We start from the raw sequence: 14792 nt of genomic DNA, 5'->3' as shown, positions 1-14792 counted from the left end.
GGCGCTGCCTGCGTTCATGTCGAAGTGCAAAGACCTGCCCACCTCAGGACGCTACCAAGTCAAGGGCTCCTGTACCTGCTCCTCCATAACCAATTGCTTCCCCAAGTGAGACCAACCTGAGTGACATCACAGTGGTCAGAGGTTACCTGTTAAATGTTTTTTGTCCGATTCTAGAACTCTGGACCACAACAGAACCAGGGTTGGGGTAAACGCCATTTAAATTCAGAAAGTATTCAGAAACTGAAATTGCAAAAGAGTTTATTTGAGGAACCAAGGCTTGAACACAGGTTATGTGAAGTGACACGTTCTTTCAGTTCAAAAATCAACCAATGTAACTTTTAACTAACCTCTAAAAAGTGTTGTTTTCCCCCTCAGATGTAATGACTCACGAGAAAGACTGAGCTCTGAATCAATAGACTGAGCCACAGTGGACCTTTATCTGTCTCCTAAAGTTAGAGATTAGTAAGAAACCTTACAATGTACATAACCATGACCAGCACTTTACTATATGGTTTAGCCCTGCAGAACTTTGTTATTGTCCTGGACTTCTAGACCACCAGCCAACTCTCTATGCAGTAGCATCGAGCTTGAGGACGAGGTAGGACCTGTTATGAATAGTCACAATGTAAGATGCCTGATCAAATTTACAGAAGTTGATGACCACATGATGATATGCACTGATGAACGTTACTGATATGCACCAGCTTTATATGTGAGATGATTATTTGAATGTACTGTAAACATTAAATTGTGAATTGTTCAAAGACTTTGCGCCATTCATTCGATCAATGTTGCCTTAAGTTCCTTTTCCATAAACATATTTTTCCAGAGCCCAGTAGATTGTAACTTTTTAGCTGGCGTTCCAAAGACATTTTGCATCTAGTCATGAGCAAGCATTGAATCAGAGTGGATAAGGATACTGGAAACAGATAAGGAAATGCAACTTATTTTCTGTTAAAATTAGGATTTATTTCTCTAAGGACAGCATAAACTGGAAGTAAAAAACATAGCTGACCTGTACAATTTCTTTTTTGCTCATCATATTTTTAAACTCTTCTATCAACATAAGCGTATATGTCACAGAATGTACATTTCATTAAAAGGTGTTTATGACATGTCTGGTAAATTGGTGCCAGAGTTCATTGCACTGTTTTGTTCTTCACATACTGAGAACAGCTGAAAGGATCTCCATCATCATATCAATAAAAAAATTAAAATCTCTGCCAGAATAACATTTCTGTACAGTAATAGAAAGTGTCAACTCAAACACTATGTAAAGAAATAAAAAATGCAAACATTTCAGCAGGAGTCAAGTTCATATCGCTTCATCCAACTCGAATCTGGTGATTCTAGAGTAGTGTGGGAGCTCAGTTCATGTTTCCCTGCAGAGAAGACTGTCCACTAATCCATTGAGAGTTGTGTGGAGTTGGAGACACATGTAATTGACTGTCTGGGCCCGTCGTGAATGAATACTGTCGTGAATGTCTGGCAGAGGTTAATTGGGTTCACAGGGTAGATACATTTTCGGCTGTGGTAGAGGAAACCCTGTGATGATTGCATCAGTCTGTTGAGGAGCTCATGCTTGGGCAGGTAGAAGTGGGATAGAGTCAGTCTGGTCCAGGCTGTGAGGAGTTCAGGGCTGAGCTGAAGTTAGAAGATAGGTAGGTAGACATATAGGGCATCAGTCTGGGCAGGGCTGGCTAGGGACAGAGTCAGAGCTGGGGGGTAGTGGTAACGGGACCCGCTGCTCGTCCATCCTGTTGACCTGGGATCGCAGAATGAGGCTGAAGAAGTCCTCGTCTGGGACAGTAGGACCCCTAGTGGGGGGAGGGGGTGCTGCACACCGCTGGTCATTCAGCCTAGAACCCTACACAGGCACATTGGAACAGACCAGATTGTGATCTCAAATCAACAGTGTCAGTAAAATGTCTGATATATAGTATTTTTCAATAAATATGGTCCATGAGTTACAATTAATCATCTTTACAATAGGTACTAATTCAGTATGTAAGCAAATTAGGCTTTTACTAACTTCTGACTAATAGTCAAGTCATTTTCAGTGAACCAGCTAAAATAGGCTACTGTAGGCTGTCTTGATTACCTGGCACTTGACTAGCATGTCAAAGAAAACGTCGTCAGCCTGAGGCTGGTCAGCACTGGTCATCAGAGGACTGAGCATGGTGGGGGGGCTGAGGGGCTGATCAGAGGTGCAGAGACGTAGACCGGGGAAGCTGCTGCCCACGCTGACTCTCTGCTCGTCCAGCCGACGGCCCTGGGAGCTGGCCAGCAGGTCCCGGATATGCCCAGGCTCCGGGTTGGCCTTGCACGCGGAAGTAGCTACAAGAGGAGGAAGAGGACAGGGAGGTGAGGAAGGGGTTTCAGTTTAGCCTGAAAGCTACATCTCCTTCGCCAAAGCAATCTTTTTAAAATGTGTATTATGCCTTCCTTATTATGAATAGGATAAGGAAGGTAAGCACAGGCAAGGCATTGGACTACGCGTAGGTCACATAGTGCCAACAAGGCACATTGGTAGACATGGCATGCAGAGGGAGGCGGGGCTAACTTACATTTCCTCATGGCTACGGGCGGGGTGGTACAGAGAGAGAAGGGGTCGGTGAGACTGCTCTGGCCGTCCAATAAGGAGCATCTTTGGTCGTCCATTCTGCTGCCCTGGAAACGACTGAGGAGGTCGAAGAAGCCTTCGCCACCCAGAGTGTCAGAACCTCCAATCTACAAGAGAAAAGATGCACAAAACACCCACTAAAACAACCAGCAAAGTCTCATATAACCATAAAAAAGGCTATCATTACAAAGACAAGAACGTTACAATAGACTGCACAACATGCCCAACCTCTATGTTATCTACTGTAGAAAAACCCCAGTAGGCTGTTGAACCCGTAGGAATATATTTAAAATAATAGCAATAGACCAATTACAGTGGGGGAAAAAAGTATTTAGTCAGCCACCAATTGTGCAAGTTCTCCCACTTAAAAAGATGAGAGAGGCCTGTAATTTTCATCATAGGTACACGTCAACTATGACAGACAAAATGAGAAAAAAATATCCAGAAAATCACATTGTAGGATTTTTTATGAATTTATTTGCAAATTATGATGGAAAATAAGTATTTGGTCAATAACAAAAGTTTCTCATTACTTTGTTATATACCCTTTGTTGGCAATGACACAGGTCAAACGTTTTCTCTAAGTCTTCACAAGGTTTTCACACACTGTTGCTGGTATTTTGGCCCATTCCTCCATGCAGATCTCCTCTAGAGCAGTGATGTTTTGGGGCTGTCGCTGGGCAACACGGACTTTCAACTCCCTCCAAAGATTTTCTATGGGGTTGAGATCTGGAGACTGGCTAGGCCACTCCAGGACCTTGAAATGCTTCTTACGAAGCCACTCCTTCGTTGCCCAGGCGGTGTGTTTGGGATCACTGTCATGCTGAAAGACCCAGCCACGTTTCATCTTCAATGCCCTTGCTGATGGAAGGAGGTTTTCACTCAAAATCTCACGATACATGGCCCCATTCATTCTTTCCTTTACACGGATCAGTCATCCTGGTCCCTTTGCAGAAAAACAGCCCCAAAGCATGATGTTTCCACCCCCATGCTTCACAGTAGGTATGGTGTTCGTTGGATGCAACTCCGCATTCTTTGTCCTCCAAACACGACGAGTTGAGTTTTTACCAAAAAGTTATATTTTGGTTTAATCTGACCATATGACATTCTCCCAATCCTCTTCTGGATCATCCAACTCTAGCAAACTTCAGACGGGCCTGGACATGTACTGGCTTAAGCAGGGGGACACGTCTGGCACTGCAGGATTTGAGTCCCTGGCGGCGTAGTGTGTTACTGATGGTAGGCTTTGTTACCTTGGTCCCAGCTCTCTGCAGGTCATTCACTAGGTCCCCCCGTGTGGTTCTGGGATTTTTGCTCACCGTTCTTGTGATCATTTTGACCCCACGGGGTGAGATCTTGCGTGGAGCCCCAGATCATGGGAGATTATCAGTGGTCTTGTATGTCTTCCATTTCCTAATAATTGCTCCCACAGTTGATTTCTTCAAACCAAGCTGCTTACCTATTGCAGATTCAGTCTTCCCAGCCTGGTGCAGGTCTACAATTTTGTTTCTGGTGTCCTTTGACAGCTCTTTGGTCTTGGCCATAGTGGAGTTTGGTGTGTGACTGTTTGAGGTTGTGGACAGGTGTCTTTTATACTGATAACAAGTTCAAACAGGTGCCATTAATACAGGTAACAAGTGGAGGACAGAGGAGCCTCTTAAAGAAAAAGTTACAGGTCTGTGAGAGCCAGAAATCTTGCTTGTTTGTAGGTGACCAAATACTTATTTTCCACCATAATTTGCAAATAAATTCATAAAAAATCCTACAATGTGATTTTCTGGATTTTTTTCCCTCAATTTGTCTGTCATAGTTGATGTGTACCTATGATGAAAATTACAGGCCTCTCTCATCTTTTTAAGTGGGAGAACTTGCACAATTGGTGGCTGACTCAATACTTTTCCCCCCCACTGTATATGATTTATATGATTACACTACTATGTAGGCTTATCTCTACAGTTGAAGCTACCTTGGCTTCTGACTTCTGTGTGTCCATCTCTGGGGCTGTGGGTTTGTTGCTGGTGTCCTGGAGGACTCCGTCTCTGGTAGGAGAGCTGTGCTTCTTGTGTTTCTTCCCTCTGAGCCGGTTGATAAAGAACAGCTTGGAGGTGGCCTTGGCCATGCTGGATTTAGGGTTAGGAGGCCTGAACACGACTTCGTCCCAGTTCTGTTGTAAGGGCAGTACATGATGACAAAAGTACCGGTACATGAAAATAAACATTGATGATAGGGGAGTGATAGGTGGTGTGTGTAGGCAGTTTAGTTGAGACGTCACCAATACTATATAATATCAATCAATAAAAACTAAATGTACATAAATCAATACAATAGTAACATTACGGATAAGGGATATTTCTGCTCATAAGCTTATGTAAATGTGTTAATATGCATGTGTACTGTACATATTTTTGTACCCACCTCTACAGTTTTTTCAGGACTAAGCCCTATCAGCTCCAAGTTCTCTATACTGTTCCTCCTTCCTTCTGACTTAATGCCTGAAACGAACATATCAGAAGTCGGTATGGGTGCCATATGTATCTACTCCCATTTGTGTCACTTTGCCAGGCTTGCACCTGGACTTACTCCGGACTACAGATGTGTAAAGTTCAGAATAATGAGTACAAATGGAATAATGCTTATTTATAATAATAATAATATTATTATTATTATTATTATTATATGCCATTTAGCAGACACTTTTATTCAAAGCGACTTACAGTACTGTGTGCATACATTTTCGCATGGGTGGCCCCAGCGGGAATCAAACCCACGATTGACATTGCAAGCGCCATGCTCTACCAACTGAGCTACACAGGATCATATTTATTTACACTAAAATCAATAATCATAATAATAACAATAATAATGATAATAATAATAATAGTGTAGCATTGTTACAGGCAGGCCGGAAGGGACTTGTACCTGGTAAGGTGTTCTGCTTCCTGAGGTTCTCAGTCAGAACAGAGCTGTTGGTGTTAAAGTCGGAGCTGTTGTTGGTGTTGAGGCTTGAGCTTGGGTTCTGACCCAGAACCAGCAATAACTTCAGGTCTGACACGTTCATCCTGGCGGTTGCCTCGCCATTTTTGTCTCCAGTCTGGACCAAATACAGGATGAGAAGTGTATTATAGAAAAAAAACCAGTGAGAACTGCATAAGAGGAACACAACTCGAACACAGCAGGGGAATCATCTGGCCATAGAGAGAGTCCAGGTGTTGTTGTCCTCACCCCTCCCCTCGGTACCGGAAGAGATTGCCTCATTCATTTTATTCATACAGAATTCCTAGAGTTGTGACTTATTGGATAATAACGAGCAGGTTATTTCCATGTAGAAAGAGCTGTGACTAGATGACAGGTACTGATAACATGCATTACATTTACATTTACATTTTAGTCATTTAGCAGACGCTCTTATCCAGAGCGACTTACAGTTAGTGAGTGCATCCATTATTTTTTTATTTTTCATACTGGCCCCCCGTGGGAATCAAACCCACAACCCTGGCGTTGCAAACGCCATTCTCTACTAACTGAGCTACATCCCTGCCAGCCATTCCCTTCCCTACCCTGGACGACGCTGGGCCAATTGTGCGCCGCCCCATGGGTCGAACTGACTTCTCCTACTTAACATGCCTTGTTGTTCTGTGGTGATTCCCTTGTCAGGACATACAGTACACATATAGATGGCATTGCACAGGGCACAAACAATTGTAATCAGATCAGATGGTAATTTTCCATGTTTTGATTTGTTGTTCAATTGCTTCACCTCTTTAAAAGTATTTTTGTGGTAGTCTAAGAAGTTTAAAACGTTTTACTTAAGCGAAGCAGTGAAATATAGTCAAAGTTAAATATATAAAAATATCTGGTCTGATAGGGTTAACTCTTGTCCGAGGTAAGGCTGCAGACAGTCAAAAGGGAAAATAGTGCCAAAATGCGTAGGTTTTCAATAATAAATACTAATTTTTCCTACTCAACGTCCCTTGTCCTCAAACAGTGGCAGAATTTCTCACACAGCTAGTAAGATTATAGCCAGTAACTTCCCAGTGGGCAAAACTGGTTGAAACATAATTTCAACCAGTTCTGCACAGTGTTTGTCCCTCCATGGGTCTCGTCAGAGCTCTGAGGTGCTGGTGGTGGCTCTCTTCTGGCTGATGGATAGGGAAGTGATAGGGAAGTGGACTAAACATTGACCAGGCAGTAAAAAGCACCTCTTTGGATATCTCCAGATGTTTCTCAGCAAAGTGAATGGCCTCCTGATGATTCCCCAGGGCCTTGTGGGCATTTCCTAAACTCCAGCATGCTCTTCCCTCCCCGACCCTGAACAAACACAGAGGGACAGACAGAAGAGAGATTGAGTAATGCCAACTCAGAAAGTACACTTCTCTACTGTGAACACTTTGCATAAGCCTTTTGAACAATGTGTGTCTTGGGAAAAGATGAACATTGGTCTCTAGAGCCATCAGAGGACTCATAATTAAAGAAGATGGTCATGATCATATACGCTCGACAACCATAAGCAACCAAGTAAGCGTGTGTACCTGTCCTTGAGCTCCCGTGCGATGATGAGGTGTTTGAGGTGGTAGTCGATGGCTCTCTCGTAGTCCTGCAGCAGTGTGTAGGTGTTCCCCAGGCTGTAACAGGCCTGAGCCTCCACAGCCTTGTCCTTCAGCAGCCTGGCCAGCTGCAGAGTCCTCCTGGGGGGCAGAGGTCAAGGGTCAGAGGATGATAAGGAAGAGGTCACCAAAAACTAGTCTTGCTTGCTGTGGGGCTTTGGTAAGAGACTTCCAGAAACATCATATTCACTTATTATAATTTCCCCACAACCCTTTTCCCTTAATTGTTTTCTTCTTTCCCAAGTCCAAACATGCATGTCCTAACTGGGCAGTACAAGACAGGAGTGTCTGAAAATTCCTGGGCCTTTGATGGTCAATTGGTCTAAGGAAGTAAGTCCACTCACTTGTAATGTTCAGCTGCCACTCCAAACTGGCCCAAGAAGATGTAGGCGTTCCCTAGGTTACAGTAGGCCCTCCTCTCAGCCGCCCTGTCCCCAAACTCCTTAGCGATGAGGAGACGCTACAAAAACAAATCAAGGTCAGAGTGATGTTCTCGTTCTACTAAATAAAGAAACGAGAACATATAATATCATAAAACAATATTCACACAGGCATCATGTATGTGATATACATACAGTGGGGAGAACAAGTATCTGATACACTTTCTTCCATTTTCTAATAATTGCGCCAACAGTTCTTGCCTTCTCACCAAGCTGCTTGCCTATTGTCCTGTAGCCCATCCCAGCCTTGTGCAGGTCTACAATTTTATCCCTGATGTCCTTCCACAGCTCTCTGGTCTTGGCCATTGTGGATAGGTTGGAGTCTGTTTGTTTGATTGAGTGTGTGGACAGGTGTCTTTTATACAGGTAACGAGTTCAACCAGGTGCAGTTAATACAGGTAATGAGTGGAGAACAGGAGGGCTTCTTAAAGAAAAACTAACAGGTCTGTGAGAGCCCAAATTTTTACTGGTTGGTAGGTGATCAAATACTTATGTCATACAATAAAATGCAAATTAATTACTTAAAAATCATACAATGTGATGTTCTGGATTTTTGTTTTAGATTCCGTCTCTCACAGTTGAAGTGTACCTATGATAAAAATTACAGACCTCTACATGCTTTGTAAGTAGGAAAACCTGCAAAATCGGCAGTGTATCAAATACTTGTTCTCCCCACTGTATATACAGTACCAGTCAAAAGTGTGAACACACCTACTCATTCAAGGGTTTGTCTTATTTTTTACTATTTTCTACATTGTAGAATAATAGTGAAGGCATCGAAACTATGAAATAACACATATGGAATCATGTAGTAACCAAAAAAGTGTTAAAACAAAATAATGTATATTTGAGATTCTTCAAAAAAGCCACCCTTTGCCTTGATGACAGCTTTGCACAGTCTTTGCATTCTCTAAACCAGCTTCACCTGGATTGCTTTTCAAACAGTCTTGAAGGAGTTCCCACATATGCTGAGCACTTGTTGGCTGCTTTTCCTTAACTCTGCTGTCCGACTCATCCCAAACCATCTCAATTGGGTTGAGGTCGGGGGATTGTGGAGGCCAGCTCATCTGATGCATCACTCCATCACTCTCCTTCTTGGTAAAATAGCCCTTCCACAGCCTGGAGGTGTGTTGGGTCATTGTCCTGTTGAAAATCAAATGACAGTCCCACTAAGCCCAAACCAGATGGGATGCCATATCGCTGCAGAATGCTGTGGTAGCCATGCTGGTTAAGTGTGCCTTGAATTCTAAATAAATCACAGACAGAGTCACCAGCAAAACACTCCCACACCATAACACCTCCTCCTCCATGCTTTACGGTGGGAACTACACATGCGGAGATAATCAGTTCACCCACACTTTCTCACAAAGACATGGCGGTTGGAACTAAAAATAAAAAATTTGGACTCGAGACCAAATGACAAATTTCCACGGTCTAATGTCCATTGCTTGTGTTTCTTGGCCTAAGCAGGTCTCTTCTTATTATTGGTGTCCTTTAGTAGTGGTTTCTTTGCAGCAATTCGACCATGAAGGCCTGATTCACATAGTTCCATCTGAACAGTTGATATTGAGATGTGTCTGTGACTTGAACTCTGAAGCATTTATTTGGGCTGCAATTTTTGAGGCTGGTAACTCTAATGAACCTATCCTCTGCAGCAGAGGTAACGATGGGTCTTCCATTCCTGTGGTGGTCCTCATGAGAGGCAGTTTCATCATAGCGCTTGATGGTTTTTGCGACTGCACTTGAAGAAACTGTCAAAGTTCTTGAAATGTTCCGTATTGACTGACCTTCATGTCTTAAAGTAATGATGGACTGTCGTTTCTCTTTGCTTATTTGAGCTGTTCTTGCCATAATATGGACTTAGTCTTTTACCAAATAGGGCTATCTTCTGTATACCATTCCTGTGGTGGTCCTCATGGGTCTTCCATTCCTGTGGTGGTCCTCATGAGAGGCAGTTTCATCATAGCGCTTGATGGTTTTTGCGACTGCACTTGAAGAAACTGTCAAAGTTCTTGAAATGTTCCGTATTGACTGACCTTCATGTCTTAAAGTAATGATGGACTGTCGTTTCTCTTTGCTTATTTGAGCTGTTCTTGCCATAATATGGACTTAGTCTTTTACCAAATAGGGCTATATATATATACATTATATATGTATATATTCTCTCACTGTTCAAATAAACCTACCATTAAAATTATAGACTGATCATTTCTTTGTCAGTGGGCAAACGTACAAAATCAGCAGGGGATCAAATACTTTTTTCCCCTCACTGTGTGTGTGTGTGTGTGTGTGTGTGTGTGTGTGTGTGTGTGTGTGTGTATGTATGTATATGTATACATACATACATAAATAACCCTGATAGTCATGTACTAAGACTTGTGATGCCACTAAGTTAGGGTATGTACCTGTTCATGGGCCACCACAGTTTTCTGGAAGTTTCCGAGCAGATAGTATGTGTTACCTAGATTACCATAGGTTCGTCCCTGTGCTGCCCGATCCCCCAAGTCCTTCACAATGGACAGGTTGAATCTATACAATAAACAGAGACAAAAAAAGTACATAAAAGGTAACTCAATCACCAAAAGTCATTTATTCATAGACTGTGATTTACACTCACTTAGTTATTTTTCAGCAGACTCCATCATAGAAAGTATTAAAAGGTAACAGACATTCACAAAAGTAATATTTATTCACCATTAGAGCATAGGCGGACTCCATTATAGAAACCCACTGATTAACTCACTCGTAATACTCTGTGGCTTTGATCAGCGCGAACTTGGCCTCCTCTGGGATTTCTCCTGGCTCCGCTCCAGTCCAGCAGATGCTCTTCCCCTTGGAGTAGTAAACGTTGCCGAAATTATACAGCGCTCGGGCCTGCCCAACCTACACACACACACACACACACCACCAGCATTTCACAGACCAACACAACCAACGTTGTAAATACTTGCCCAGCACACAAACAGAAGGTCGGGTGTCAAACTATTCTAGACATCAGCACATAATTATTCATCAGTTATTCTAGCTCCCCAACTATTCAACAGTGGAAGAACAAGCTCCCTTTTATGGCCCCAACCAGTGGTCACCAGCCCTAGTCCTGGAAAGTCCTGGGTAATCAGGCTTTCGTTCCATACTAGCACTAAATCTCAGTTAAGCAAAGTCTTGATTGAACGTTTGAATAAGATATTAGTGTTGGGCTGGAACCAAGATTAGAACAGCATGTTGCTCTCTCTAGGACCATTACAATCCAATAATATTATTTACTTGTGTTGGATTCTACCTCGAAATATACTTATTCATGTTACCATACTATAACTTTTTGTAAGGAATGTATATGTTGGGGTCAATGGAGGGTGGATGAGAACTAGGTATATGGAAAGTTACTGAGTGAGGAAGGGGGAGTGCAGAAAGTTTACATTCTGTCAAAACATGGTATTGTTAAATCTCATAGCTCCTAAGGAGGGAGGCAAAGGGCAACAGTCTGGTTTCAGTCACTGATAATATAGGACAGCCGTGGATTAGGGAGGAGTGAGGAATTCGGCCCGAGGTCAGGTCAGATGAAGTGACAAGGAACAGTCCTGTTACACACATATACTTACATGCATAGGAAGGTTCTAGCAGGAGGCGGGGCCATGACTACACCAATGAGAGGAACCAATTAAGTTCCTGACTAGCAACAGAGATGTATTGGCTGTCTAGATGTGTAAGGAGTTGACTCTGCCTAGTAGGAGGGTTTAAATATATGTGCTTGTGTAAACATGTCTTTGTCTTAGCAGCTGTTTGACCCAGTGGGTGAATAAACTTGGTTTGAGCTTTTCCTAGTAATCCGTTTGAGTTTTTACTCTGTTTGTTTAGAACCTAACACTTGTGATTAAATTATTATGTTTGAATGTCTCACCTTATCGTACATCCCTCTGGTAATGTCATAGTGTCTTTGGCAACAGACCACTGCTTCATCAAACCGTCCCAGAACCTTCAAGGTGTTTCCAAGGTTACCACTGGCTTTTGCTTCTCCAAGTTCATCCCCAATGGTTCTGGAGAGAAATCACATCCAAACACAGAATCTGAGAAATGTCAATGGTTTACAGTACCATGCCAGGCACTCTTGACCCAGAAAGGAGAAATTAGAATTTGTTCCACAAACCAGCGTTTGTCTCCCTACTCTAGTAAGGCTCCCATTTGAAGTGATAAATGTTTCATCCCCATGAGATACTGTGACCTGGGTGCTTTGCTTACTTTCTGACCAAACCAACAAACTGATCACTTGGTCACTTTACCAGTCCCCCAGCTCTCATTTCTCCAGACCTTCACATTTCACATGGTCCCGTGTGGCTCAGTTGGTAGAGCATGGCGCTTGCAACGCCAGGGTTGTGGGTTCGATTCCCACGGGGAACCAGTACGAAAATGTATGCACTCACTACTGTAAGTCACTCTGGATAAGCGCGTCTGCTAAATGACTTAAACGTAAATTTAAGAGTGCAACAAACCTCGCATTGGACCAGTTTTATAAGGGCAGCATAGTCTCATGTTAGTCTTATGTGTCTCCCGAGTGGCGCAGTGGTCTAAGGCACTGCATCGCAGTGCTAGCTGTGCCACTAGAGATCCTGGTTCGAATCCAGGCTCTGTCGTAGCCGGCCGTGACCGGGAGACCCATGGGGCGGCGCACAATTGGCCCAGCGTCGTCTAGGGTAGGGGAGGGAATGGCCGGCAGGGATGTAGCTAAGTTGGTAGAGCATGGCGTTTGCAACGCCAGGGTTGTGGGTTCGATTCCCACCGGGGTATGAAAAATAGTATGAAAAATAAAAAAAATCATGTACGCACACACTAACTGTAAGTCGCTCTGGATAAGAGCGTCTGCTAAATGACTAAAATGTAAAATGTAAATGTTATGAAATCTTCACTTGGCCAAAGGCAGTGTCTTAAGGCGGACTGTACGTTCCTAAGGTCATGGCGGTAGTGTGCGCCTGGTCAGAGAGGTCATGGCGGTAGCGTGCACCCGAGTAGCCTCTACAGAGTCCCCAACAACTCCATCTTAACTCCCCCTCCACATTTACTGGATTGGTTGAGCAGCGCAAAACAGAACCTCCCAAGTTGTTTTTCCCTTCTCGTCAAGACCAGTATGTATGGTATCTAGTTTCATGTGTTTATTTCACGCCTGCTACATTAGGTTAGGTCAAAGTGAGGTTGTAGTGGTGTTGTGATGTCATGGCGGTGCTGTGTACCTGGTCAGTGTGAGGTCCTGCTAAGTGTGTGTACCTGGTGAGGGTGAGGTCATGGCAGTGGTACTCCAGAGCCTTGTTGTACTCCTGCAGGTGGAAGTAGGCGTTGCCCAGCTGGCTGTAGATGGCGCTGAGGATCTGGAGGTCCTCTGTGCCCACCTGGATGGCCGACTCGAAGGAGGAGACCCCGGCGCGGTAATCCTCCACCTTACACAGCCTCTCTCCCTCCAGAGCCAGCTCCAGACATGACATCTCCATCCTAGAAGGAGAAGAACACTTTATAGCCCAATTTCTGTGCGTGCGTACGCGTGTGATCAGACTGTCTAGGAACAGAAACTCATTTGGGAGGAAAGTTGAGGTGTACTTTCGTTTGTTATGAATTTTAGGTTGTTCAGGTGTGGAAATTATGAATTCAAAGGATAAGGCAAACCACTTTTGTATTTTAAAAGGTTTAATAAAACAGAGGGAAGACAGAAAATGTATCCAACAGAGTCAGTCACATTCTCCCCTAAACTCTCATTATATGAACATCCTTATCCACTCATTCTCCAGGCCCAGACCATAACATAAGTCAAGCCTATAATCCATCTGGTTCAAAGTAGACCATATATTAGACATAGTATTATCTATTAAGACCCCCATAGCTGATTTACAGCTAGTGACGCTTAACCTCAGGAGAATTACCCTACCTAAGCTGCTAGGTTCTGCCTATAGGCACATGGAAATTAACCGTACCCAACACGTTTATGTACCTGGACATTTTGTGCGGCAGACAGGGTAAAACAACATCAACACTAGAACCGCATGGCCTTTCAGCATAGAAGTACCCACTAGAGAACGTTTCCGGGCGTCCCCTTTAGCACATGCATCAGATCCATATCAACCCGCAAAGTGCGCAAACATAAGCACCAACGCTTGATAAACAGTGCATAAACTATTGTAAAGGATGAATTGAATGAAGAAATATTTGTGGAAATATATCAATAAAAAAATACTAAAAACAATAGTTATTTGTTTAGATAGTGTCATGGATATATTTTGTATAATTCCACAAAGTCCTAGAAAAAATTTAGGCCTATAGCCTATTTTTGTTTCCCCTTACAATAAAAACATTACAGTGTAATCCATTTGATCAACTTTATTTGTAGATTTGATTAGTAATAGACTTATAGTAATGAATAAAGTCCAGTTACAGCTTCTTTTGACAAAGTAGAAACAAAAAAGATGATAATAATAATAATAATAATAATAATAATAATAATAATAATAGAGCATGGCGCTTGCAACGCCAGGGTTGTGGGTTCGATTCCCACGGGGGGCCAGTATGACAAAAAAAAAAAAAAAAAAAAAAAAAATGTATGCACTCACTAATTGTAAGTCGCTCTGGATAAGAGCGTCTGCTAAACGATTAAAATCTAAAATCTAACATCATAACCATCCAGGTGCGCATGTGAAATTATTTAGTGTATTCTTAAACAAAAGCACCAGTGTATGAACAAATGTAAAGGATGAATTGCATAAAGAAATATTCTTGGAAATATATTCAAGGCAAAATATAAAAACAGTCATTTGTTGATTGTATCGGACACTGCATTGTGCCCTTACACCCGTGCCTTTACGACTGAATCAATCGCGTCTTCTCTTTATGCTTCGGGTCCACAGTCAGCACACAGCGTCGGGACTTTGTGTGAGCAAGCACCACAAACAAATCGGTTGCACTGCACACAGTTTTCATGGGCCTTGTTTCGTGTGCACATGCCGACTTGACATTTGTTACGTTACAGCCTTATTCTAAAATTGATTAAATGTATTTTTCTCCTCATCAATATACACACAATACCCCATAATGACAAAGTGAAAACAGGTTTAGACATTTTTTAATTTAGTTTGAACCTTATTTACATAA

The 14792-nt window shown here is 42.8% G+C and overlaps 1 protein-coding gene across 1 annotated transcript in view; it reads right to left on the bottom strand.

The window, feature by feature from the left end:
* Positions 1-242: 242 nt before the first annotated feature.
* The window catches only part of LOC311148418 (G-protein-signaling modulator 2-like), a 38522-nt gene continuing 23972 nt past the window's right edge, over positions 243-14792 (bottom strand). The window contains exons 2-14 of the mRNA XM_084185384.1: positions 12924-13145; positions 11566-11701; positions 10411-10550; positions 10073-10196; positions 7572-7687; positions 7153-7308; positions 6823-6931; positions 5543-5714; positions 5039-5115; positions 4590-4787; positions 2568-2730; positions 2102-2337; positions 243-1867 (exon numbers count right to left, since the gene is read on the bottom strand). Coding sequence (XP_084041510.1) covers positions 1682-1867; positions 2102-2337; positions 2568-2730; positions 4590-4787; positions 5039-5115; positions 5543-5714; positions 6823-6931; positions 7153-7308; positions 7572-7687; positions 10073-10196; positions 10411-10550; positions 11566-11701; positions 12924-13145 — 2035 coding nt within the window. The 3' untranslated portion in view covers positions 243-1681. The remainder of the gene's footprint in view (positions 1868-2101; positions 2338-2567; positions 2731-4589; positions 4788-5038; positions 5116-5542; positions 5715-6822; positions 6932-7152; positions 7309-7571; positions 7688-10072; positions 10197-10410; positions 10551-11565; positions 11702-12923; positions 13146-14792) is intronic.

Source organism: Coregonus lavaretus (assembly GCF_964263955.1).
Source record: "Coregonus lavaretus genome assembly, chromosome: 21".
NCBI lineage: Eukaryota > Metazoa > Chordata > Actinopteri > Salmoniformes > Salmonidae > Coregonus > Coregonus lavaretus.
This window is presented reverse-complemented; position numbering and strand designations above follow the sequence as displayed.